This window comes from Penicillium canescens (genome assembly GCF_028828765.1).
Source record: "Penicillium canescens strain IBT 15451 chromosome Unknown utg000004l_segment0_segment0, whole genome shotgun sequence".
Taxonomy (NCBI): domain Eukaryota; kingdom Fungi; phylum Ascomycota; class Eurotiomycetes; order Eurotiales; family Aspergillaceae; genus Penicillium; species Penicillium canescens.
In genome coordinates, this window is record NW_026703966.1 from 2,108,559 (window position 1) to 2,132,764 (window position 24,206).

Consider the following 24,206-nt stretch of genomic DNA (forward strand, 5'->3'; position numbering starts at 1 on the left):
CTACAAGTAACGGTAAATCCCCTTTCCACCTTCTATAAACCCATGAATTTCTCTGCTTTCCCCATAATGTCCGAAGGATCATCTAAAGGCTGCATCGCTTGTGGTTGGACGCTCGATCAGCAAGAGCAATGCTTTTACTCGAGCCATGTCAAACTCTTCTATGGTGCAAGCAGGCGGGGAGTGTGGTCGATCGGGTCTGATGTTATCTTGAAAGAACGCCCTGACGAAGGCCCGAAAACCGAAGTAACCACCCTGAATTACCTTACATCCTACTCCAATATCCCGGTTCCAAAGATCCTGCGTGACTGGGTTGACGGTAACGGGCGATACTTTGTACTTCAAGAGCGGATACAAGGCCAAACTCTCGAGCAGGTCTGGTCTTCGTTATCAAAATCTCAGAAAGTGGATATCGCAGATGCAGTTATTGGAATTCGAAAGCAGCTTCGATCCTTGAAGTCAACATCTATACAAAGCGTTGATCAAAGTCCTTGTTTCCCGGGTCTACTCTTTTCTGACCGCGAGCCACACGGACCTTTTCATTCCGACAACGAACTCTGGGATGCCATAAGCCTTACTCTCCATGATCCGCCTACAAGATTGTTCCCTCAACGAGCTTTAGACAATCTGAAGAAACGTATGCCTAAATGTGAACCATACGTTCTCACTCATTGTGATCTTAATTTGGGCAATATCATAGTGAAAGACGGAGGGCTGGCTGGAATACTTGATTGGGAATTTGCTGCGTATTATCCCATCTGGTATGAATACGTCTCGGCCTCTTGGGGGTGGACAGAGGAGGACGCCGAGTGGAAAAAACTTCTACGAGAGCGTATGGGAGTACATGGCGAAGGACATGATGATGCGAAGGACTTCTGGACTGATCTACGTCATTTGAGGAAATATCCGAATTTGGATGAAAAGGGCGGAGAAGTTTTGGACAGGTTGTCTTCGGATTAATGGCAAACGGGCAGAGATAGAGATGCTACCCGAAGTAAGCAAATGTACAAATTAGAACGTGTGAAATAGAGATGGCAATAGAAAAGGACTGCAGAAAAGATAAATCAATGTATAAATTGCGCATAGGGGTTAACGTTATCGAACAAATGTGTCCACCTTCAGCCTAACCACATCAAGCTGTTTGCTAGAGACTACCAAAATAGGCAGTCGGCTCAAAGCTGAAAGACAGGACACTCGCGGTTAATAATCGGCCAGCAGAAAGAGAATAGAACAAACGTGACTCGATGGAAATATACCCGGTACTGTAGAGACAATCTGTCAGATAAAAACGGGACTTACGTTACAAGTTAACTAACGCAGTTCAGTGGTTCTGGATAGTCACTCCTGATGGCTCGACGCAGAACGCCAAGAGAACACCGGGTGATAAGGTACTTTTACTGATGATCCATCTCCCGTTCTTCCAGCTACTTGCTATTTCTCTCGACATAATACGTTCTGTTGTATCTTTGAAAGGAAACCTAATGCGAGAAAATTTCCTAATGCTCTTTGCGGAACCATATAAATCTACCGCCCAGAGTTCCAAAGCTTTGTAGATTATTGCCCTTATCTCCCGAAAGGGATATGAATTGGCCGTGACGTGAAATTCTACTGCAGCTTTGTTTGCTGACTGATCGACGGCCTAGCAGGCGTGAACGCTTTGGCCCCTAACCACCAACATAATCTATTGGATCTAGAACCAAAAGGCAGAACTTCTGATTCGCTGACAATTTGAGCATTTGCCAAGGAATAAGGGGTCTGACAAGGTTCCCCTCCCAAAATTGCAGGAGTTCTCTACAATTTGTCTTACGTGTATATTTTAGTACGTGTGTCTGACCTTGAGGTACATTTCCCCTTGCAATGAACTTGGCCCTTCAACTACCCTCAACGAGAATGGATATATCTTCAGCTCTTAAATCACTTCGGAATGCCACCACCGAAGATTTGCAAAATCACAAAATCGAAGCCGTTGCGGCTTTTCGGGAAATTGAAGCGCGTCTGGGGGTTTTGAGTCCCCGCAGTCAGTTATATCGTTCCTCGATCCTTGACAGCAATTGTTAATGTATCTGATAGTCATGAAGCCGTGGAAGAGGCCGCTTGCGTTCAGCTGCGCTCCTCCGTTGAGCAACCTGCCATAAGTGATGAAGTCGCTAAGCCAACCAATCCGATAAAACTTCTAGCTGCCTTGAACAAAGTCTCTGCCTGGGTACGGCAGTCTATCAAGCTTCAGCCAAGACAAGTTCTGAGTATCAAGCGTCAACTTGCTCGCGATAGGAGGCTTGCCGATATTCGTAGAGTTGAGGGTGATTCTAACGCTGAGAACCAATACAAATTACTGAGGGGTCTCGCTCAGCGATCGCTTGCTCTTCAAGGTGAAAAATCTGGTCATTTGGATGTTGAGCAACTTTGCAACGTTGCATCCTCCAGGGGAAATGTTCAGGCGAACAAAGGACGTCGGGGCAAGATGTCCTCATATGTGAAGTATGAGCTTGGTATTGAGGCAAAAGACAAAGATTTTGCCGTCAGAGCAATCCAGGCTGGCATGAGACAGTTGGTTATGGAGCGATTACTTAGAAAAAGGTTTGAAGAAACAGGGCAATGCGACACTGAGCAATGTGACATTGCATTAGGAATATCTGCTTTCACAGCACTTACCGTCAGGCCTTTCAGGTGTCTCAAGTACGAGGAAATTCCGGAATTTCTGGATTGTTTGCTCGAACCAGGTTCAATGAACCTATTGATCTCGGTGGATGAGCAAATTGCAGATATTATCAAAGAAACTTCAATATGGTATAGCAAGCTGCAGCTATATTATGACAGTAGGTCTAATATTTTCATCATTAAGTCCTGGCTAAAGTTTGGTTTAGAACAACTCGTTGGTATAGATGCAGACTTGGATACCAGCTCTCCGGTCAACGACTATACACCTAGTTCTATCGGGCTTTCGGATCAGCCGACTACACCCGCGAAAGCCGCGATGCAAAGTGCTATAATATCACCACGAATTTACCTTAACGAAAATGGGGGTTCGGAAGGGGCTTCAGATTCATCTGACGAAGTGTCCGACACATCCGAGTCAAACTTTTCAGAGCCTGGCTCAAGAACCGCAGATAATAAGGGCACTTCAAATAATACTTCGAGGTCTAGCAGCGACTGTTCGGTTTCATCGACTGGTTTAGCTTGTTCTAGACCATCTGGCTCTTCTCGTTGTCCCATTTTAACGGAAGAGACCGGCGAAGCACGTCGCAAAAGGAGACGGATATCAAGTCATACAGATTTCATCCGGCATATTGAATTTCACCAAACAAATCCAGCACAATGGGCCCCAGTGCCACCTACCACACAGAGAGGGCCAAGCGGCCCCCAGAATTCCGTAGGCGCTTATCTTCATAGTTGTGGACCCCAGCTCGACAACGTTCAGCTCGACAGTACTACAGCTGACCATGAGAGGACAATTTTCAACCCGATGGCAAGCGATGCGATATTCAGCCTCTTCTCGGATCCCCAGCGCGACAACGTTCAGCACGAAAACGTTCAGCACGAAAACGTTCAGCACGAAAACGTTCAGCACGACAACGTTCAGCGCGACAACATTCAGCTCGATAGTGCTACAGCTGACCATGAGAGGACAATTTTCAACCCGATGGCAAGCGATGCGATATTCAGCCTCTTCTCGGATCCCCAGCGCGACAACGTTCAGTACGAAAACGTTCAGCACGAAAACGTTCAGCACGACAACGTTCAGCGCGACAACATTCAGCTCGATAGTGCTACAGCTGACCATGAGAGGACAATTTTCAACCCGATGACAAGCGATGCGATATTCAGCCTCTTCTCGGATCCCCAGCTCAACAATGTTCAGCTTGATAGTACTACAGCTGACCATGGGACGACAATTTTCAACCCGATGGCAAGCGATGCGATATTCAGTCTCTTCTCGGATCCCCAGCGCGACAACATTCAGCTCGATAGTACTACGGCTGACCATGAGAGGACAATTTTCAACCCGATGGCAAGCGATGCGGTATTCAGCCTCTTCTCGGATCCCCAGCACAACGTTCAGCTCGACAATGTTCAACGCGACAACGTTCAGCGCGACAACGTTCAGCTCGACAACGTTCAGCTCGATAGTACTTCAGCCGAGCATGAGAGGACAATTTTCAACCCGATGGCAAGCGATGCGGTATTCAGCCTCTTCTCGGATCCCCAGCTCGACAATGTTCAGCTCGACAACGTTGCAGAGACCGACCAAAAGGGGACTCGTTACAACCAGTCACCGAGCGATGCGTTGTGCAGACCGTTTTCCAATTCCCCGCTCTATAGCAACACGGCGCAAGTTGGCTTCAATTCGACCGAATTCGACAGTGCAACGAGTGAAGTTTTCTAGCTTTCAGAATCATAAAGCTCTGCGTGCTACTGGTTCGCTAGCCTTGGAAAGGGACACTCTAGTATACATTGTGTCACTTTGATAATAATAATGTAGGTATAAAAGCTATAAAATTCGTGAATTTGAACAAGAAAGTAGAGAATCCCGATATTCCTGCAACGCGAATTAAGGTAGAACGACAATCAGACAATCCAGTTGTACGTCAAGATCCAAAGTCTCTGTGAGCTGAATGTAGTTTCCCGGTTTAAGGGTTTCGCCGGCAACCTGCACGTTTCCAGACAGGGGGAAGAATAACAACGTTCGATCTTCGGGCTTCTCAATCGAAGCCTTTCCGCATATTCGCAAAAGCAAAGCGAAATGGCCCTGATCCAATTAGCAACGTTTCCAAATCAAAATTTTAAAAGCGAATAAGTCTTTTAATTACCCGTATTGTAGCATATCCCAGCTTCTCCAATAACGGCCGCGCTTTCGTTTCACGGGCCTTGTCCACACATTCCAAAAGATTCTTTTTCCCTTTTGCTTCCTTCATCTCGCTCTGGGAAACCCATGAAGCTAGAATCTCAAGTTCTAGCAAGGCATCGGCTTTGATATCGGTCGACATGACTGAGCTGGGCTTGGCTGGGGAAAAGAGAGCGCACTGGAAGGCAGAACAAGCTGTTAATCTGTCATCCCGGAAATTAAAAGAGAAGGCGGGGGCATTACCTGCAATCAAGTGAAATTTCTCCCGATAAAGACCATAGAGGCACCAACTTAATAAGAGTGAGTACAAGGCAGCCAGCCCATAGTGGCGGGGTAGAAGGGAAGTGGGATAGTTTAATGCCCGACCCTTAGTTCCGGCGGAATAACCAATATCCGAAGGAGCGTGTGACTATGGATGTCGAAGATCACTTTCAGACCAGGATAAGCTGGTAATGCTTTCGATTGTAATTATTCCGTTTCTTTCACCTATAATTCCATTTTTTAAGTTAGTACTTCATGAAAAAAGAGGTCCTACAAAAGTTCTGACTGACGTTAACACGGACAGAGGAGATATTGAGGATTTAGATAGCTGGCTTCTTCTTCTGACGACACTATTATATGGAGTGCGTTAGCGAGCGAGTTTTTATATAAGACTACGCAGAATCACTAGTTCTTTTATCTTCGATCCCTTGCTGTATGTCTCGAATTTCTATATTTAGAGGCAATAGTCTCTTCCTGTCGGAATGTCCACTTGCTGTTATTCAGATTGACCACCCTATTATTTTGAATTATTTCCTTAAAACCTGCTACAATCCGTATCTTGGAGCCATATTTTTAAGAAATCAAATGGGACAAGGCCAAAATATTCCGATCCTATTCCGGTCTAGCGCCAGCAGGTCACCTAGCTGCCCGAAGCCCCTCATTCAGCTGAGTGACCTGCATCTCCCTTGAGCGCACACTACGGTATCTAGTTTACTTCCATCATGACATCCGTGACTTATAGCGGCATAAACCATGGACTCCAGGTTGGAATCAACAATGGTTCGGTCACGGCAGAGTTCCACCAGTGTAGGTTTGACCGCGTCTCTCTTGACTTGTTATCAAGAGACTTACACGCTTTATAGCAAATACCCCTGAAGACATCGATCGATTTTGCCTCCAGGATTTACGCTGTCCTGATTCACTAGTCGTGAAACATCGTTTGACGGAGACCAAGGACAAGTTACGTCGTCAGTCGTTTGAATGGATCTTTCAAGACCCGCAGTATCAGAGTTGGCGAAATGGAAATGAAATTTGTCTGCTTTGGATCAAGGGCGGTGCTGGGAAAGGGAAGACCATGATGTCGATCGGTCTTATTGACGATATTTCACAGGTACAGCATGACTACACTGTGGTGACCTTTTTTTCTGCCAAAATGCCGACAGCGAGCTTAACACCCTTGAATCAATTCTGAAGGGATTGATTCTGAGGTTGGTGAATCAGCAAACCGAGCTGAAAGAATCTCTACGACGCCGCTGGGATTCTAAGAATGACCGTTTTCATGAAGACGTTACCTCGTGGAGAAATCTCTGGAACATCCTTTTGGAAATGTTGGATCGATGTACCGCTTCGAGGATATATATAATTGTGGATGGTCTTGATGAGTGTCAAGACGGTGGCATGGCCGACTTCTTGAAACTCATCGTCCGGAATGGACTAGGTAACCCCGCTAAACTCAAATGGCTCTTGACAAGTCGACCATTAGATAGCGCAGAGCGGGCGTTGCTAGCCGGAAATGACCAGGTGCAAGTCAGTCTAGAGCTCAACTCAGACTACGTCTCTGAAGCTGTGAAGGCTTATATCACTTACAAGGTGGATGAGCTTAGTCGTTATCGTAATTATGGGCAAACACTAAAAAGCGAAGTGAAAACCGAGCTTTCTGCAAAGGCTGAGGGTACCTTTTTATGGGTGAGCCTGGTCTGCAAGAGGCTCGAGAGTGTCCAACAAGATAAGGCATTGACCACAATCCGAGACTTGCCGCCAGGCCTGCATTCTTTCTATGATCGGATACTAAATCAACTGAGCGAAGGCGAGCCAGATGATGTCTATAAGTGCATGCGACTACTTAAGGCGATGATGCTGGCATACCGACCTTTGAAAGTGGAAGAAGTTCCGAGTGTCGCTGGCCTGACTAGTGAAGATGACAATATTGAGGTTTTAGTCAATCGCTGTGCTTCATTCCTTAGAATGCAGGAGAACAACATCGAGTTTGTTCATCAGTCTGCTCGAGACTACTTGGCAGAGGAGAATGGACAGTCTATACTTGATTCATATGAACATTTCGGACATTATGAAATTGTACAAGGTTGTCTGTCTCATTTATATGAAAGGCTGAAGGTCAATCTTCTAGACCTGCCGCGACCCAACTCAACCATAGAAGATTGGAAGCTGCTGAAACACAAGAAAGAAAGTGTCCAGCTGTCTTGTCTGGACTATGCGGCTAACTTCTGGGTACAACATCTCGAGGATATCGAACGAAGCACGATAGTGCAGAGCGGGCTTATTGAGAAGGGCCTTGTTGGAAAATTACTCCACTCAAAATTGCTGGAATGGCTGGAATGCCTCAGCCTATTAGGCAAGCTACCGAGGGCTATTGAAGCGTTCAAAGCACTGGTGAATATAACAAAGGTGAGCGTTTGATATTGCTCCATGTTTAGGGACTTTGCTTATAAGCTTTACCAAGGACGACCATTTAGCCTTGGCACTTGTGCAGGATACTAGCCGTTTTCTATTACGACACTACCATACCGTGTCTCATTGGCCATTACAGATATATAGCACCGCTATTACCTTGAGTCCTGAATCAAGCGTCGTGAAGAAGAAAAACTTGGATAGAATTCCAGCATATTTGACAAAAGTTCCAATCATGCAGGGCACTTGGGGGTCTCTGATACGGACACTAGAAGGCCACTCACATCCAGTCAACGCTGTGGCCTTTTCACCAGACGGCAAGCAGATCGCATCGGGCTCATTTGACAAATCTATCAAGCTCTGGGATACCGTAACAGGTGACCCTCTGAAGACACTAGGCCACTCGCGCTCGGTCAACACTGTGGCTTTTTCACCAGACAGCAAGTATATTGCATCAGGCTCTGATGACAAAGCCATCCTGCTTTGGGATACTGTAACAAGTGACCTTTGGAAGACGCTAGAAGGCCACTTAGACTCGGTGAGCACTGTGGCCTTTTCACCAGACGGCAAGCAGATCGCATCAGGCTCTCTTGACCAAACCATCAAGCTCTGGGACACTATAACAGGTGACCTTCAGAAGACACTAGAAGGCCACTCAGACTCAGTCAAAACTATGGCTTTTTCACCAGACAGCAAGTATATTGCATCAGGGTCTAGTGACAAGACCATCAAGCTCTGGGATATCGCAACAGGGGACCTTCAGAAGACACTAGAAGGCCACTCACGCTCGGTCAACACTGTGGCCTTTTCACCAGACGGCAAGCAGATTGCATCAGGGTCCTTTGACCAAACCATCAAGCTTTGGGATACCGCAACAGGCGACCTTTGGAAGACACAAGAAGGCCACTCAGACTCAGTCAACACTGTGGCCTTTTCACCAGACGGCAGGCAGATCGCATCAGGCTCTGATGACGGAACCATCAAGATTTGGGATACTGTAACAGGTGACCTTCAGAAGACACTAGAAGGCCATCTATACTCAGTTAATCCTGTGGCCTTTTCACCAGACGGCAAGCAGATCGCATCAGGCTCTGATGACCAAACCGTCAAGCTTTGGGATATCACAACAGACAACCTTCAGAAGGCACTAGAAGGTCACTCACGCTCAGTCAACACTATGGCCTTTTCACCAGACGGCAAGCAGATCGCATCAGGCTCTTTTGACCAAACCATAAAGCTTTGGGAGACCGCAACAGGTGGTCTTCAGAAGACACTAGAAGGTCACTCACGCTCAGTCAACATTATGGCCTTTTCACCAGACGGCAAGCAGATCGCATCAAGCTCTGACGACGGAACCATCAAGCTTTGGGATACCATAACCGGTGACCTTCAGAAGACACTAGAAGGCTACTCGGTTCATACTATGGCCTTTTCACCAGACAGCAAGCAGATCGCATCAGGATCATTTGACCAAACCATTAAGCTTTGGGATACCGCGACAGGGGGGCTTCAGAAGACACTAGAAGGCCACTCAGACTCAGTCAACACTGTGGCCTTTTCACCAGACGGCAAGCAGATCGCATCAGGCTCTAGTGACCAAACCATCAAGCTTTGGGATACCGCAACTGGTGACCTTCAGAAGACACTAGAAGGCCACTCAGACTCAGTCAACACTGTGGCCTTTTCACCAGACGGCAAGCAGATCGCATCAGGCTCTCTTGACCAAACCATCAAGCTTTGGGATATTGCCAAATCTTCTAAAAGCTCCAGATTTCTTCGGCGTCGTTTCACTAGACGTTTCAAGTTGCGACCTTGCAGAGAAATTCAAACCTCAAAGCCGGTGTATAACCTACACTTTTCAGCATGTAACCGGTACCTTGCAACAAACATAGGACCAATCATGCTTAAGGGCATTGCTATGGACGAACAGGACAGAAGCCTACATTCTTCACAGAGTCTCTTTGTCCGAGAACAGTGGATATGCTATGGAGACATGCCCTTCTTTCGGCTACCGTCCGATTTCCAGTCATCGACCTCTGGTGTGCAAGGCGATCAGGTCGCTATTGGATTGAGAAATGGTCAAGTTTTGATGTTTGACATTGATCGTCGCATCCTGCAGTCAATGCTAAACGCTCCACTTACAATCGAGTAGGCTAGGTAGGTAGAAATCTGGCGGGGATGGGAGTCAGGCAGATTGACTTCTATAAGTGCTGTAAGGTCAGATACAGTTTGTCAGCATGTACAGGCCCTTTGTACATCTTTTTACGTTTTAGCTAGGATCTCGTTAGATGTCAATATCCTTGCTTTATCTATCGTCATGACTGTCACAGAAAATGAATGCGCATTCAAGTGTGGTACGGGGAGATATATCACTGTATTCTATATTAGAGAAATAAAGCCGAAAAAGGACAAAAAAAAAACCGCACCTAACGCCGACACGCTTTCTAAACCAGCTCCAGAACGGTTATCACTTTCTATTGTGGAGCATATATTTTAGATCCGACTTGAACTATGGTGGTACCTTCCAATAAACCATATCAACCATGCTAGCGACTGACTGGCATCTTTGATGGATTAATTTTTGTAGCGCAGGTTATGAAGCTCCCGAGAATACCACAACGATGTGACTATTACTAACGGACTGCACGCCTGCGCATCGTCTGCGCGTAGTGCTATCAAGGTCCAGTCATTCTATGGACAGAAGACGAAACACGCAGGACGGAGCATCACGGAGACACACGCCCTCTTCATTATCTCCAGTCCGCATGACGCTGCTGTTGCAGGAATAAACCGTATTATATCCGTTCATCTCATCCTCTACGCCAATCAATCGTGAAGCCAACGACGATTTCGGTCACAAGGCGCCTTTTGATGACAGGGGTGGGGACTGGGCAGATCTCGAGAGATGCGTGCGATCGCGTCCCCGAGATCATACCACAACGATGCTACTATTCCTGGAAAACTGCCTGTCTGCGCATCATCTGCACCCAGTGTCACCATCACTGATTTGAAGGGGCTCTGCTAGCCAGTCGTTCCATGATTCGAGACAGAACACAAAACGCGTAAAACTAGACCAGCACAGAGACACATGCCCCCTCCATCTCACAGCCCACATGATAGGTTCCTTGTCCTTCTATCTCGTAATCTATGCCAATCACTAATGGAACCAAGTAATACGGTCACAAGGCGCCTTGCTGATATGGGGACGCGTAGATATCTGGAATAGATTGCGCGATACACTGGTGTAAATCGAGGGGAGAGGATTGCGCGCCGCCTAGGGCGTCGCCTCGCCGCTTTGTGGATCCGAAAGCCGTCCTGGGCCCCGGTATGACCGCCGTGAACCATTACAGTCATCGTAAAAAAAAAAAAAAGAAAACCTGTCCCTACCTTGTCACTTAACTGCGCCGACTGAGCAAGAACCGGATGACACGACTCACGGCTGAGACAGTCTGATCAGTCTATTAAACCGAGTAATCCGATCCGGTCATCTTCGGTTTTAGATCGAGGCTAGCGCTATCAGCTAGGGTCGACGAGGCTCTCGCGCGGTGTGTCGGCCCTAAGGCAGATTTGCAGTCCCGCTGCGCAGGGATGATTATCCTGAAAGAGTGTAGGGCGAATGCGCCTGCATGCGCGGAGGCCAAATATAGGTCGGCCAATTGACACCTGACGCCATGGTCGGGCCTGAGAAGGAAAACAGGGCCGGAGGAGGGAGGGCAGTTCGAATTGCAGACGCGGGGTCGCAGAAGAGCCTACGAGTCAGACATGGAAAAGGGGGTGGCGGAGCTCAGGAGCTCGGTGATCCGGGTCAATGGCAAAAATGCCTCACCTGCGAGGCGTAGGAGAAAGAAGGCGAAAAAGAAATTTGGGCTGTCGGATGGAGGGGGGGAAGAGCAGGGGACTATATAGAACCACGCACGGGGAGGCATAAGGACAAAGAGCGCTAAACCTAAGGGGTCAAGACTAAACCTAAGAGGGTAATTCGCTGTCCCCCTCCGATATGGTGTAGTGGCTAACATCGTCGTCTCTCACACGACAGCCGGGGGTTCGATTCCCCCTATCGGAGTTTCTTTTTTTTGGCCCAAGGCAGGTCGTACTAGAATATGCAAGAATTCTATCGACGATGACCATGGGGAATCATAGGTTGTCTTATAGTATGAAATCCACAACGACAGCACGATGATCGGAGCTCAAAACACCATTATCAAACTGGTTTGGTAACACAGCATATCCAGCGACTTTCAGCCTTTGCCTCGGACTCTCTTTAGGTACCAACACATAATCAATGCGTGAACGGGGTTCATCCTCGTATCCAAACCCAGTCCAGGTAATATAGTCTCCAAAGTGTCGTCGGCTTGGAACTTGCTTATATGCATCCAGCAAGCTTGTTGTCAGCTCTTGGTAAGCTTCTTGGTTTTCCTCACTATTGAAGTCACCAGCCAAAAAGATGCCTGAGATGAGCTTGGAAAGGTCATTCTGGCTGTATTCGTAGATCTTTCCTAGAATTATACGTGCGGCCTCAAGCCGGGAGCGAGATCCCTGATCATCGAGGTGAGTGTTCATGGCAAGAACCGTATGGCCACTCTTACGATGCTGCAAAATGCCAATGGTGACGATGCGAATCGAGGCTGCATCCCAGCTTTTCGAGGGTATATTCGGCGTCTTGGATAACCATACTGTCTCCCAATGCACTAGCTGCCAAACCGATGGCCGATAGAAAATTGGGGAATATTCTCCGGCCTCGTGGCCGTCGTCTCTGCCAACACCAATGTAGGCCCACTCCGATGCTCCAGGATATATATCCTGGTTCAGCCCGGCCACAACGTCACCCAGTTGCTCATGGAGAACTTCCTGCAAACAAATGAATGACTCTTCACAGTATCGAGTTTCATATTCGAATTCGTTCAAGAGCAACTGTTTGCGTTCACCCCAAGGCAGCTCTCCTTTGAACAGGTCTGAGCCGCCATGTCGGATATTATGCGTTAAAACTCGTATGGGCACGACTGGGGTCCTCATTGTGTAGATAGAAAGAGGTCAGGAGACCTTGGGACCTAAAAGAGGGGAAGCTTGGAGGAAAAGTCATTGGGGGTCTGATCCTGTCTGATCCTCATCCGTGTCCCGGCTCCAAACCTGGGGTAAGATGCATCGAAATTTACATAATGTATAAGTTACCGGGTGTCCGTACAATTTACATATTACAGTAAACTGCAGTAACATTCCTGCCGTGTGCGGGGGTCATGCATGAGGTCAATGAAACTGCAATTCCATGACGTCTTTGCCGAAGCCCTAGATAGACACCTCAATATCCAGGCATAAAGGCACCAAGGCAGCCGGTTCCCCCCACTACCCACTAACGCTGCGAGCCCACTTGCTCGTTCGCTGCACACTTTCGGTTCCTCTTCTTCTGATTTACGAGAAGACTCTTCCCGAATCCACCTGCATTTTAGCTGTTTTTGCTCTACGAGCTCAATTTACTCCACAATGGCGGACGAAAAAGCACCCGAGGTTGGTATGTAAACTCCAGAAAGCTCTGACGTTTGTGGGCAGTTCCAACGTGACCAGCTCTGTTGGCTCCCGGGTCAAAGGGAATCCTCTCCATTTCGTCAAAGCTAATAATGTGATTGCTTTTAGACTACACCCTCAACAACCCCGACACCTTGACCAAGTACAAGACCGCCGCGCAGATTTCCCACAAAGTCCTCGAGGCCGTGAGCGGTATGTTGCGCACCTCAACTCGAGTCTTCAAGCTTTGCGATCTGACCGTTGTATCTAGCTCTTTGCGTTGAGGGCGAAAAGATTGTCGAGATCTGTCAGAAGGGTGACAAGCTCCTCGATGAGGAGATCACCAAGGTCTACAAGGGAAAGAAGATCCTCAAGGGTTTGTCCACCTTCCGGTCGCGTGAAGATGATCCATACTGATTGTACGGTATGATTGAAGGTGTCGGCCACCCCACCACTGTCTCCCCTAGCTCCTATGTCACTCCCTACACCCCTTTGGTGTCCGACGTCGCCGAGGCCGAGACTGTCTTGAAGGCCGGCGAGATCGTCAAGATCCAGCTTGGTGCTCAGATTGATGGATTCGGAACCATCGTTTGCGACATGGTTGTCGTCCCCAAGAAGGGTGCCGCTAAGGAAGTTGTTACCGGCCGCGAGGCTGACCTCATTCTCGCTACCCACTACGCCAACGAGCTTCTGCTGAGACTCATGGTCCCCCCCGGTCTTTTGGCCCAGGGTACCGACGAGGAGAAGAAGAAGGCCGCCGCCCAGAAGGCCCCTACCCAGGCCCACATCTCCTCTCTGATCGAGAAGGTCGCCAAGGCCTACGAGGTCAATGTTGTTGAGAACACTACCAGCTGGCTCTTTGGTCGCAACGAGATTGAGGGCGAGAAGAAGATCATTCTCTCCCCCGGCAATGGTACCCGTGGTGACGGTGTCCCCGAGGTTGGTGAGGTTTGGGGTGTTGAGGTTGGTCTCTCTCTGGGATCCGGTAAGGTCAAGACCCTTGACCACCGCGCTACTCTCCACCGCCGTACCACCACCACCTACGGCCTCAAGCGCCCCAGCTCCCGCCAGACCCTGTCCGAGATTGTCAAGAAGTTCGGTACTTTCCCCTTCAGCTTGCGCCAACTCGACGATGAGAAGGCCGCCAAGGTCGGTGTTGTTGAGTGTGTCCGCAGCGGTGTCGTGCGCCAGTACGAGCCCGCTGGCGAGACTGACGGCTCCGCTGTCTCTCGTCTGTTGACCACTGTTGGTAAGTATCGTCTGAATTCGCGCAATGCACATAAGCATAGAAGCTAACGCCCTTCCCAGCCATCACCAAGAACGGTCTGACCAAGCTGGCCGCCGCCAACCCCGTCGATCCCGAGCAGTACAAGTCGGACAAGAAGATCGAAGATGAAGAGATCCTCAAGATCCTCGAGCAGCCCCTTTCCCGCTCCACCGGCAACAAGAAGAACAAGAACAAGAAGAAGACCAAGACCACCGGTGGTGACGAGTAAATCAACTAGCCGAAGGACTCTGTGCTCACTTTGTTTCAAATACACACAGATCGAGTTGTGGAAACTGTTTTGTCCAATCTGAATCAGAAGCAGAATCAGATATCCAATGACGAGCTTCGCTGCAGGTCATACGAAATCTATCCAAAAACAAAAGAAAAACAGTTGATCCAATGACGTGCGAAAGAACTGGCAATGCCAACCCCGATTTTTGAGAAAAGAAAAAGCTCGGTATATACTTTATCGACGAACTTGGCGCCGGGAGACATTTCTATGTTTTTTTCCTCGGATGCCTGTCTGTCTTATATGTAGCACTTGGAGCAGACCCCATGGGCCAAATCAAGACGTTGCCAGTCTGTATCTGTGTGTTGTAGCTTGTCACAGGATGAGGTTGCTGTTTCTATCGTTCTAAACTTGTAGATTGCGTAACTCTCGGCCGTTCACCATTTACAGAGGTTGTTACTTGAGTTAAAGCTCAATGATAGCCGTTGAAAGCAATGGCTAGATATGGTTGATGCTCGATTCTTAGATTCGAGTCCCATCTGTGTATAAGTATGGAGCAAAACCACTGTCTCTTTTCCTGCCACACCACTTTCAAGGACATAGTAGACCACAGCTAACAAGCAATCATGGGAACTCTTGGAACCTTGATGATTTGCAACAGCAGCGAATCCCGTCTCGCAAACAGCTTTATCGGGATACTCGCCTTTGGTATTATTTTGGACCTCGCGGTATATCAAGGTCAAATGCAAAGACGATGGCTCAACGTCCTGGATAATGTCTTTCTGGGCATTTAACATATCTACAAGTCTTCTATATCATGCCTAGTCTATTCGTAGTCGTCCTGGCAGATGGAAGATGGAAGATGTTTAGAGGGGTTCCATGTATCTGGAGACCTACTCCTACTCCCTATTTGCAAAGGGTGCTAGATATCAGCTGTGGCTGTTACTATTACTGCAGCTCCTGTTGTCTTGATGTGCATTGCATATGCCGCGATATCCCGTCAGCTTCTTATTTCTCGGATTCAGGAATCAATGGCCCAATCAATAGCATCCAACAATAGCATCTGGAGCAGGCCTTTGGCTATTGACAGCCAGGCAGACGCGCTCATCTGTCTCTATGATCAAGGGGATCACAACAATATCTATCACGTAAAGCAGGGCAATGCCAATAAGCAAAGGCATTGTAGTTCCTATTGTGGTTGAAGGGCGGTTGATGTCAGGCCTTAAGGCACAGGCATAAGGAAGCCAGAAGGCCCTTGAAGGCCAAATCAAAAACAGCTGAGCTTTATTGATGTTCCCAAAGAGGAAATATAGCTTTGCCTCGCAGAGTTGTTTTCCCAAGTTTCTCTTCTCGTCGTCTTCTCTCTCTCTTCTCTTCTCTTCCGCCTCTCTTCCTCTTCTCTCTCCTGCCTCTTTCACTTTCTCCACACCCTCTATTCTCTTTGCTTTCTTTTGCTACGTTTCCATTTTCTTCATAACCGCCAAGATGGACACTGTCCGTCGCTTTTCGAAGCGCATCCGCGCACGAAGTAAGTGATGCTTGTTTGTTCAGTCCCTTCACCTCTGCCCCCAGACCAAAGTCTGTACCTCTCCGGAGCTCTTCACATCCTCTCCATGTCTGTATTGCTCACTTAAATCCCATGACCTTCTCCTCTTCTCCTTCACTTCACTCCTTGTCTTTGCCCACTTCCTTAGTCTTTGCCAACATCTGATTGAAACCTCTCACCCTTTCCCACTGCTCTCATTTATACATCTTGATCATGTTATCCAATCGAGACCCCAAGCTCGTGATCTCATTCCTGTCGAATCTTCCTTTGGTCGCTTCTGAGGTGGGCCAACCCATGTACTCTCCAGGTAAAATGGGACATCACTCTACACACTTTTTCCCCTTCATTTTTTGGCTTCATTTTTTTCATGCTCATATTCAACTGATCAATATTAATATTTTAATAGCTACAGCTACTGCAACCCCGAGCGAGGCTGAGAGCACATCACAGTACGTTGAACCAAGGACAGTTAGGGCATGAGGCGCGTGGCACTAACCCTAGCACAGGCCCCTTCCGCCTGCCCCTACGGGGCCCACTCCGTCCGGTCGACAGGCCTCTTCGCAACCGAAACGTCGGAAGCTTCAGAAGAAGCCCCCGGGCACTTCGAAGCCCAAGCCTCAGGTTCCGACAATGAAGCCGATCGGGGAATACCCATCGATCGCGGAGTACCGCGGTGCTGGCGTCACGCCGCCCTCCACCCAGCGCGTCGCGACTGTTCCTGATGCCCGCGAAAGTGAGCGCGACCTCGAGAGCGGGGCTGAGACTCTGACAGTCGACAAGAGCCCTGCGGAAGACATCGCGGGAGAAGCAGATATCGCAATCACCGCGGAAGTCGCAACTCCGGCCAACGAGCTCGATCCCGCATTTTCTCCTCCCGATCCCAGCACGAACAACTCCGACTTCATCTCCGTCCTAGACTCTCTTCCTCTTCCTACCTCCGAGAAATACAACATCCCAAAACTCAAGTACACAGTGAAGCTCGCCATCAACCATTCAATTGAGGGCGGCCACCCCAAATCCGCTCTGGCGCTTCTCTACTTCTGGTCCAATGCCATCGAGGACGAGTTCCGTCTCTCTCTGATTGCCAACTTAGGCGGTGGTGAAGCAGCCAACGACGAGCTTCGGCTTGCTCTTCTCAGCATGATCAACCACTCCTACAGCGACGCCCGCAACTGGTACCAGAACTACGTTGACACCGGCGCCGCACGTCTCCCCGACATGCCCTCCGGTGAGGACTCAAGCTTGTCATCCGTCAAGTCCGCTGAGCAAGGACCTGCTTTCAAAATCTCTGATATCTATCGCGATACCAGTGGTGCCCGGCCTGAGGAATTGTTTGCGAGCGGCAAGACCAATACAGCGCCACTGAAGCGGCCCAAGAAACCATGCCCCGTCAACGAGAGATCTTTCAAACGCAAGCGCAGATGGGAAGAAGATCCAGAGTTGGATGAATCCCTGCAGGCCAAGCGCCGTGACTACGACGGGCGGACCATTCATGATAATGCTCCAGTTGTCCAATACAGCGCATGCCGCGATGAACTGGGACCCCCAGATGCCATTGAGCATCCTTACAACTTTGATAATACCACTGAAATCAACCGCTCTCGATCCCTCCCCGTTGGCGGAGCCTCAATTCTTGACCTGGCTCTTCATGGAGACAAGACAAAGGCACCCTCTATTGTGTCTGCTAGAAATTCAGTTTTCGCCGGGATGAACGGAGGATCACGACGCCAGAGCATGAAGAAATCGCACCCTATTGATACCCAGCGCGCACGGTCGCTCTCTGTTGACACGACAGTCTCCAGTCTTTCTTCACTTTCCAACTCCGTCTATTCAGTCCGGTTTAACGACTGGGCTGCCGACCACGAACCACGCCGCATGCCGAATTCTATGTACGTGTTTGATTTGCTTGACGTGTTTTCTACGCGTTGCTGCTCCATTCTCCCGTTCCACCTGCTAACATGATTCCTAGTGAGCCCCCTGAGAACAGTGACAACTGCCACCACTGTGGAAAGGGCGGCGAGTTGCTCTGCTGCGACACATGCGACAATGCATTCCACTTCAACTGCTTGGATCCTCCTTTGGATCCCAAGAATCCTCCCAAGGGCGAGTGGCACTGCCCCAAGTGCTCGATCCGCAACAGCTTTTCGACCTTGATCGCCCACTCCAAGCACTTCAAGAAAACCGAGTTCCAAGTTCCCCAAGAAATCAAGGACCATTTCGAGGGTGTCAACGAGGAAATCGTGTTCGATCGCGACTATGCCCGCAACCCGAAGCACCAGCGCTACTACAAGCCTGCGCCCCACGTGCCGCGGCTGACTAAAGCTCCCAAGCAAGATGGCCCTACCATCTACGCGAACCCGCAATACCTGCGTGAAACCGACGCGAAGGGAGATCTCATCCGCTGCTCCAAGTGTGGTCATACATCAGGAGGCCGACCCATTATCACTTGTGATTACTGCCCTTGCCGTTTCCATCTGGATTGTCTTGATCCGCCCCGCGCACATCCCCCTAACCCCAAAGTCGGGTGGATGTGTCCCAACCATGTTACTCCTGAGGATATGATTGCCACCAAAGAGGTCGATGGATTCCAGCACTTCCGTCGTGTGCGCCGTCCCAAAAACATGAAGTTCATTGATTGTGACATTCGCCTCCCTGACGACCCCAACCAGAGTATTTTCGATGACGACTGGAAAGAACGTCGTGCCCGTTTCTATGCCGGCGACGTCGTCCTCAAATTCATCAGTACTGTCAAAGACGACCACTTCGAACGCCAGACCAAGTATGCCAACAACGTTGAGCAGAAGTGCCTGGATCTGACCAAGAAAATTACCGAGGACTACCTCGCCCGTAATGGATTGGCCGGAGCTTCCGACGCCCAGTCAATGAACAACCTAGCCTCCGACCTGGAGCAGCAAATCTCGACTTCTGTCCGCGGAATGATCACCGGTGCCCCAGTCTCCACCGCTGATTTCGATGCTGCCTCTGCTCTCCTCGGCCTCTCCCGAGCCGACCCCCAGCTCCCGGCGAAAGCCACATGACCGAACCCCCTCGCCAAAGGCTGGATCTCGAACTGATGAAGGCATCGCCGTGGAATCCTCTCATGCCACCTCTCCTACCTCACTGAACCACCCCAAGGGCCCAAAGGCCCCCTCGCATGCATCTCAGCGGTCGGAGCACGATGACTCCGACCTCCTGCCCCGAATTCCTGTCTTCACCTCGGCCATGTTCAATCGCAACAAGCGATCGCGCGCCGATGACAAGGACCAGGATTCGGTCGAAGAGCCGGCGCAGAAGCGTCTGCACACCTCGGACACCGAGTAAAAAAAATTCTATCTCGGCGTCAAATCTTTTTTCTTTTTTTGCCTTTGCTCTCATTTGTTTCAACGTTCGCATCAAGGAAAACCGGCGTTTTGATCTTTATTCATGATCGCTCTCATCTTGCGATCGTTCAACAAATTACTCGAATTTAATTCTTCGAGCTGCCTGACCTCATTTTTTTCCCCCTGTTTCTCTTCTCTCATTGTGGTTTTACTTTGCTTTTTTTTTCTCTTTTCTTTTTTCTTGTCTTTGCGAATGTGTTACAGGGCGGGCAGCTCGGAGAACTGTACGATAGCATGGGCCAAAGGCCAAATGGATATTCGCCATTTTCTGAAGTTTTTCTCTCATTTATTACAGTAACAGTAGCAGGAACAGTAACGGTAACAGTAAATTTGCGACAAGTACAGGTTTGCGTAAACGTAATGGCATTTCGTACTCTACATGAATGAAAGAACAGCAGACCAGCGCTCGCATAGGAAAAACACACCCGAGAATGTTATAGATTTCTCCCTCCGAATAAGACCTAGCATCGAGCGAGGGAAACTCGGATCCACACGCATCGGATGGAGAGTGAGGTGCGCATGGTGGAAAAGGACGCGCTCAGAGGAATTTCTTGGGCATGTTGGCTCGGCGACGCTTGTAGATGACGTAGGATACTGCAAGGAGGACCTGGGACGCGATCAACATGAACAGGAAGAAGCCCATGCGAGGGGATGAGGCAGTGATGACTGTTACGAATGAAGAGATGGGATTAGCCAATTGAATGAACAAAGAAAGAAAGAAAGGATGGGGAAGAAATGTCTCGATCTACAGGACAAGAAACAAGGGTGGGCATGGAGACGGGGAAATGGACTTACCACTCAACAAGTGACCCTGCAGGTTCTCACTCAGGCTCAGGTGCGAAGAGCGCAGAGTCTCATGCAGCTGGTTGAAGCGACTGTTATAATCCTTACCCTCGACATCGCGCAGGATGTTCTGGAGCAGCTGCTCGATGCGAGCGAGTCTCGCGTCGAGGAGGGCAGCGATCTGGTCCTGAGTTGCCACTTTCTGGAGCAACTCCGTGTGGCGAGCGTCGCTCTTCGAGGCTTGGTTCTTGAGATCTTGGAGGATGGTGTTGGTAGCCTTGTTAGTAAGCTGGAGGCGGCCACTGAGGTCGACGAACTGCGCGGCCATGCCGGCGTCCGTTGAGGGGTTGCCTCCGCTCTGGGCTACGGATGGGTTCTGGTTCACGATGGGCTTTTGGGGCACACTTCCTTGGTCGGAGGCGATGGTTTGGCCGCCGGAGGCGGGCTCGAGGATGAACTTGAAGATCTCGAATGAGTCGGGGTTCTCAGGAGTCGCGGCTGTGATACCGAAGGTGTTTCCGGCCGGCAAGGAGACCTGGTTGGCTTCGTTAGTATATATTGAACCATGTTGAAAAGGGTGATGTTGGATATGGTGTACCTTGTTGGTCGAGAAGCAGGGCTTGTCATCGATGGTGACCTCGAAGATTGAGCTGGTGTACTTCAGCTTAACAACTGAGGGACGGCCCAGGTTACGGTAAGCGTAGTCGCAGTGACCAAAGGCCAAGCTGTCGGGGCTGCTCTGGCTCTTGTAGTCGGTGGTTCCGTCGTTCAGGAAACCACGAACGCTTCCGCCCTGTGAGGATATTAGTTCCTGTGCAATGTGCGGACATCGGGAGCAACCTACTCTTCCACCGTGATTATCAATGACGAGCGCAAATCCGTCGAATTGTCCAACTGTATAGATACTGGAGGTACCAATCCGCGCCTGGCCATCCTTGGTATACCATAGTTGAAGGATACCGCCTGCTCGCTCCGGACCACTCGCGCGGAATTGTAGCTCTGCAGACCATTCCGATTGAGAAACTCTGTCAATATATTAGCATTGAGTGTGTATTTGGATTCAAGAGATTGACTTACGGCCTTTGTGCCCAAGCAGATCCCCGTGTGTTACCCGGGTAAGGTGGTGTTAAGATGAGCTTGTCTGACAACTGCTTGACTGTTAGACCAGACAGATCAATGCCTAATGGCACCACTTACAAGAGAAGGATCATGTCCCTCTCCTCCAATTGCCCATCCTGGAATGGAGTCTCGGTTGGGTGATATCCTGCTTGAGGTCAGTATGCTTGAAGACCATGCAACCCATGCACACTAACGTTTTACCGGCACCAAAGCTTGAGCTCTCAATAATCTGAGCTGTGGCTCCCGCGGCAAACAATGCCAATGAAGCTAATGTTCTCATCATGTTGTGTGGATCGACAATGGAGACCTATATCGTTTCGAGAGTTTCTGGAAGCTTCAAACAGCAATTTTTTTGGTCTTTGAGCACTCTCAATGGCCTTTACCACAGCCACAATTTCGTCCTCGATCGTAAAGACTGGAGATAACACGAGTGGTGATCCAGCCAACAACAACGGCAATAACGCAGAGACGGGCCTCCTTAGCAATGGCAACAGCGGACGGCGAGAAATCAAAAAAGTGATGAAGCTGTACACTGTTGAGAAAAGTATGGCGAATTCCGACGTCCGAGAAGTCCATGCGGAGAGTGCTCCTCGATATCGCACTTAGAGTATTGATATCTGTCCTTCTGTTTCCCTTCTGATTTGACCTCCGCACCGGATCACGTGCAACATGCGGAGGGAGCTTCAAACTTTGCCCTTCGTCGCGTCTGTTTTCTCTCAGCTCCCAGCTTTGTCGCATTATCATGCGCAATAGCTCCAATGGCTGAATTATACCCCTCGCTAACGCAATGCGCCATCGTCGCTGCTGCGTTCAAGGTTCTGCTGTTCCCCGCATAGTGAGTGCCGCCGTCTCGCCGCAGTTGAGTGTTCGTGTTGAGCTAATTGATCCTTTTCTGTTGATCATAGTAAATCTACCGATTTTGAGGTTCATCGGAACTGGCTCGCCATAACCCACTCCCTACCTGTTCAGGAATGGTATTACGAGGTGGGTTCTATCGAGCGCATGCAGGCTGAGTGTGGACGCTGACTGGGACCGGTTTAGAACTCCTCCGAATGGACACTCGATTACCCGCCGTTCTTTGCAGCCTCTGAATGGCTGATGTCCCAAGCTGCCGCATATGTGGACCCTGCAATGTTGGTGGTGAAGAACCTGGGCTATGACTCGTGGCAGACCGTGTACTTTCAGAGAGCAACTGTCATTTTGACGGAATTCGTTCTTGTATACGCGCTGAGTCGGTAAGATACGCTTCTTCTCGGTGTTGACGCAGTACAGAATGCTAACCGCAGTATCATCTAGATTCGTCAAGTCCGTCCCTTTGCCAAACAGGCTGGCTGCGCATGTGGCTAGTCTTTCCATTTTGCTATCCCCAGGCCTCTTCATAATCGACCACATCCACTTCCAATACAATGGGTTCATGTACGGCGTTTTGATTCTGTCAATCGTCTTGGCCCGCAAGCAATCGACTCTTCTCTACAGTGGGATCCTGTTCGCAGTCCTGTTGTGCATGAAACATATTTATCTCTACCTTTCCCTCGCATACTTCGTCTACCTCCTGCGCGCCTACTGTCTGGATCCTAGGTCGGTATTCCGCCCTCGTTTCGGAAACATTTTCAAGCTTGGAGTGTGTGTGGTTGGTGTGTTCGCGATTGCCTTTGGTCCCTTTGCGCAATGGGGTCAGTTGCTGCAACTCAAGGATAGACTCTTCCCATTCTCCCGGGGGCTGTGCCATGCCTATTGGGCTCCGAATATTTGGGCAATGTACTCGTTCACTGATCGAGCTCTGATTCCACGTGAGTACTCCTCTACTCCTACTCGGTTCCATGGAGAGTAGAACTTTTCTGATATTTTCGGCAGTTGCTCCAAGACTGGGACTCCCTGTGAATACCGACGCCTTGAACAGTGTTACGCGAGGACTTGTGGGAGATACTTCCTTTGCCATTCTTCCCGAGGTCACCAAGGAGCATACCTTCTTGCTAACCTTCTTGTTCCAACTGGTACGCATTTCGACCTCTGTGTTATAGACCCACACTCACAATTCTCTAGATCCCTCTAGTCAAGCTCTGGTTCCGTCCAGACTGGGATACTTTTGTCGGAGCAATCACACTCTGTGGCTACGCATCCTTCCTCTTCGGCTGGCATGTACACGAGAAGGCCATTCTCCTAATCATCATCCCCTTCAGCCTCATCGCACTCAAGGACCGTCGGTACTTCAGCGCCTTCCGGCCTCTGGCAGTGGCGGGACACGTCTCACTCTTCCCATTGTTATTCACAGCTGCCGAGTTCCCCCTAAAGACCGTTTACACGGTGCTGTGGTTGGTGCTATTCCTCTTCGTCTTTGACCAAGTCGCGCCCGTCCCAGAGCGGCCCCGTATCTTCGTCTTTGATCGGCTGGCACTACTTTACTTGACCATCTCCATCCCTCTGATTGTGTACTGCTCTCTGGGCCACCAATTGATCTTCGGTTGGGACCGACTCGAGTTTCTGCCCTTGATGTTTATGAGCAGTTATTCCGCGCTCGGAGTGGTCGGAAGCTGGGTGGGATTCATGGTGGTCTATTTTACAGCATAGGATTATTTCTATCAAAAATAAACAGAGATACGTTTTTGTATGGAATACTGTACTTGTATCAGCAAACCTGACACTTTGTTAGGCGAGAGAAATGATGTAATGTGCTGTTTGCACTGTTTGTATCCACGTGGATCAGACCCACAGATCACAGGAGTCTATTCCCACGCTAGACCAATTGGGTTAACCTCCCCTCATCCATGGTTGGCCTGCAAATGCAGCCGGAATAGAAACCCGGGGAGGCTTCCGTTTCGCTTTGATTTTTGTATTGCTTTGTACTACGTGGGTATTTCTATTACTGTTATATT

General features: G+C 49.3%; 10 protein-coding genes across 10 annotated transcripts; 6 read left to right on the top strand and 4 right to left on the bottom strand.

The window, feature by feature from the left end:
• Nucleotides 1-42: 42 nt before the first annotated feature.
• Nucleotides 43-957, top strand: N7446_006157 (aminoglycoside phosphotransferase family protein; the record flags this gene model as incomplete). The annotated part of the gene is made up of 1 exon (XM_058514905.1): nucleotides 43-957. One exon carries the CDS (start codon nucleotides 43-45, stop codon nucleotides 955-957), a length of 915 nt encoding a protein of 304 aa, XP_058372083.1.
• A 2,503-nt stretch (nucleotides 958-3,460) lies between these two features.
• Nucleotides 3,461-4,381, top strand: N7446_006158 (uncharacterized protein; the record flags this gene model as incomplete). Its single annotated transcript, XM_058514906.1, has 1 exon — nucleotides 3,461-4,381. One exon carries the CDS (start codon nucleotides 3,461-3,463, stop codon nucleotides 4,379-4,381), a length of 921 nt encoding a protein of 306 aa, XP_058372084.1.
• Nucleotides 4,382-4,546: 165 nt separating this feature from the next.
• Nucleotides 4,547-4,982, bottom strand: N7446_006159 (uncharacterized protein; the record flags this gene model as incomplete). Its single annotated transcript, XM_058514907.1, has 2 exons — nucleotides 4,547-4,744; nucleotides 4,806-4,982. 2 exons carry the CDS (start codon nucleotides 4,980-4,982, stop codon nucleotides 4,547-4,549), a joined length of 375 nt encoding a protein of 124 aa, XP_058372085.1.
• An 841-nt stretch (nucleotides 4,983-5,823) lies between these two features.
• Nucleotides 5,824-9,662, top strand: N7446_006160 (G-protein beta WD- 40 repeats containing protein; the record flags this gene model as incomplete). The annotated part of the gene is made up of 4 exons (XM_058514908.1): nucleotides 5,824-5,908; nucleotides 5,965-6,233; nucleotides 6,296-7,507; nucleotides 7,563-9,662. The coding sequence occupies 4 exons, from the start codon at nucleotides 5,824-5,826 to the stop codon at nucleotides 9,660-9,662; spliced, it is 3,666 nt and encodes a 1,221-aa protein (XP_058372086.1).
• Nucleotides 9,663-11,656: 1,994 nt separating this feature from the next.
• On the bottom strand, nucleotides 11,657-12,523 carry N7446_006161 (endonuclease/exonuclease/phosphatase family protein; the record flags this gene model as incomplete). The annotated part of the gene is made up of 1 exon (XM_058514909.1): nucleotides 11,657-12,523. One exon carries the CDS (start codon nucleotides 12,521-12,523, stop codon nucleotides 11,657-11,659), a length of 867 nt encoding a protein of 288 aa, XP_058372087.1.
• A 465-nt stretch (nucleotides 12,524-12,988) lies between these two features.
• Nucleotides 12,989-14,505, top strand: N7446_006162 (curved DNA-binding protein (42 kDa protein); the record flags this gene model as incomplete). Its single annotated transcript, XM_058514910.1, has 5 exons — nucleotides 12,989-13,016; nucleotides 13,139-13,222; nucleotides 13,281-13,385; nucleotides 13,446-14,258; nucleotides 14,318-14,505. 5 exons carry the CDS (start codon nucleotides 12,989-12,991, stop codon nucleotides 14,503-14,505), a joined length of 1,218 nt encoding a protein of 405 aa, XP_058372088.1.
• Nucleotides 14,506-15,990: 1,485 nt separating this feature from the next.
• Nucleotides 15,991-19,372, top strand: N7446_006163 (putative PHD finger domain protein; the record flags this gene model as incomplete). Its single annotated transcript, XM_058514911.1, has 5 exons — nucleotides 15,991-16,033; nucleotides 16,458-16,500; nucleotides 16,558-17,940; nucleotides 18,021-19,005; nucleotides 19,082-19,372. 5 exons carry the CDS (start codon nucleotides 15,991-15,993, stop codon nucleotides 19,370-19,372), a joined length of 2,745 nt encoding a protein of 914 aa, XP_058372089.1.
• A 597-nt stretch (nucleotides 19,373-19,969) lies between these two features.
• On the bottom strand, nucleotides 19,970-21,616 carry N7446_006164 (uncharacterized protein; the record flags this gene model as incomplete). Its single annotated transcript, XM_058514912.1, has 7 exons — nucleotides 19,970-20,097; nucleotides 20,227-20,749; nucleotides 20,813-21,007; nucleotides 21,059-21,239; nucleotides 21,292-21,362; nucleotides 21,412-21,478; nucleotides 21,528-21,616. 7 exons carry the CDS (start codon nucleotides 21,614-21,616, stop codon nucleotides 19,970-19,972), a joined length of 1,254 nt encoding a protein of 417 aa, XP_058372090.1.
• An 86-nt stretch (nucleotides 21,617-21,702) lies between these two features.
• Nucleotides 21,703-21,909, bottom strand: N7446_006165 (uncharacterized protein; the record flags this gene model as incomplete). Its single annotated transcript, XM_058514913.1, has 1 exon — nucleotides 21,703-21,909. One exon carries the CDS (start codon nucleotides 21,907-21,909, stop codon nucleotides 21,703-21,705), a length of 207 nt encoding a protein of 68 aa, XP_058372091.1.
• A 182-nt stretch (nucleotides 21,910-22,091) lies between these two features.
• N7446_006166 (dolichyl-P-Glc:Glc1Man(9)GlcNAc(2)-PP-dolichol alpha-1,3-glucosyltransferase ALG8) lies at nucleotides 22,092-23,901 on the top strand (the record flags this gene model as incomplete). The annotated part of the gene is made up of 6 exons (XM_058514914.1): nucleotides 22,092-22,168; nucleotides 22,239-22,317; nucleotides 22,375-22,568; nucleotides 22,630-23,123; nucleotides 23,188-23,327; nucleotides 23,377-23,901. 6 exons carry the CDS (start codon nucleotides 22,092-22,094, stop codon nucleotides 23,899-23,901), a joined length of 1,509 nt encoding a protein of 502 aa, XP_058372092.1.
• Nucleotides 23,902-24,206: the final 305 nt, after the last annotated feature.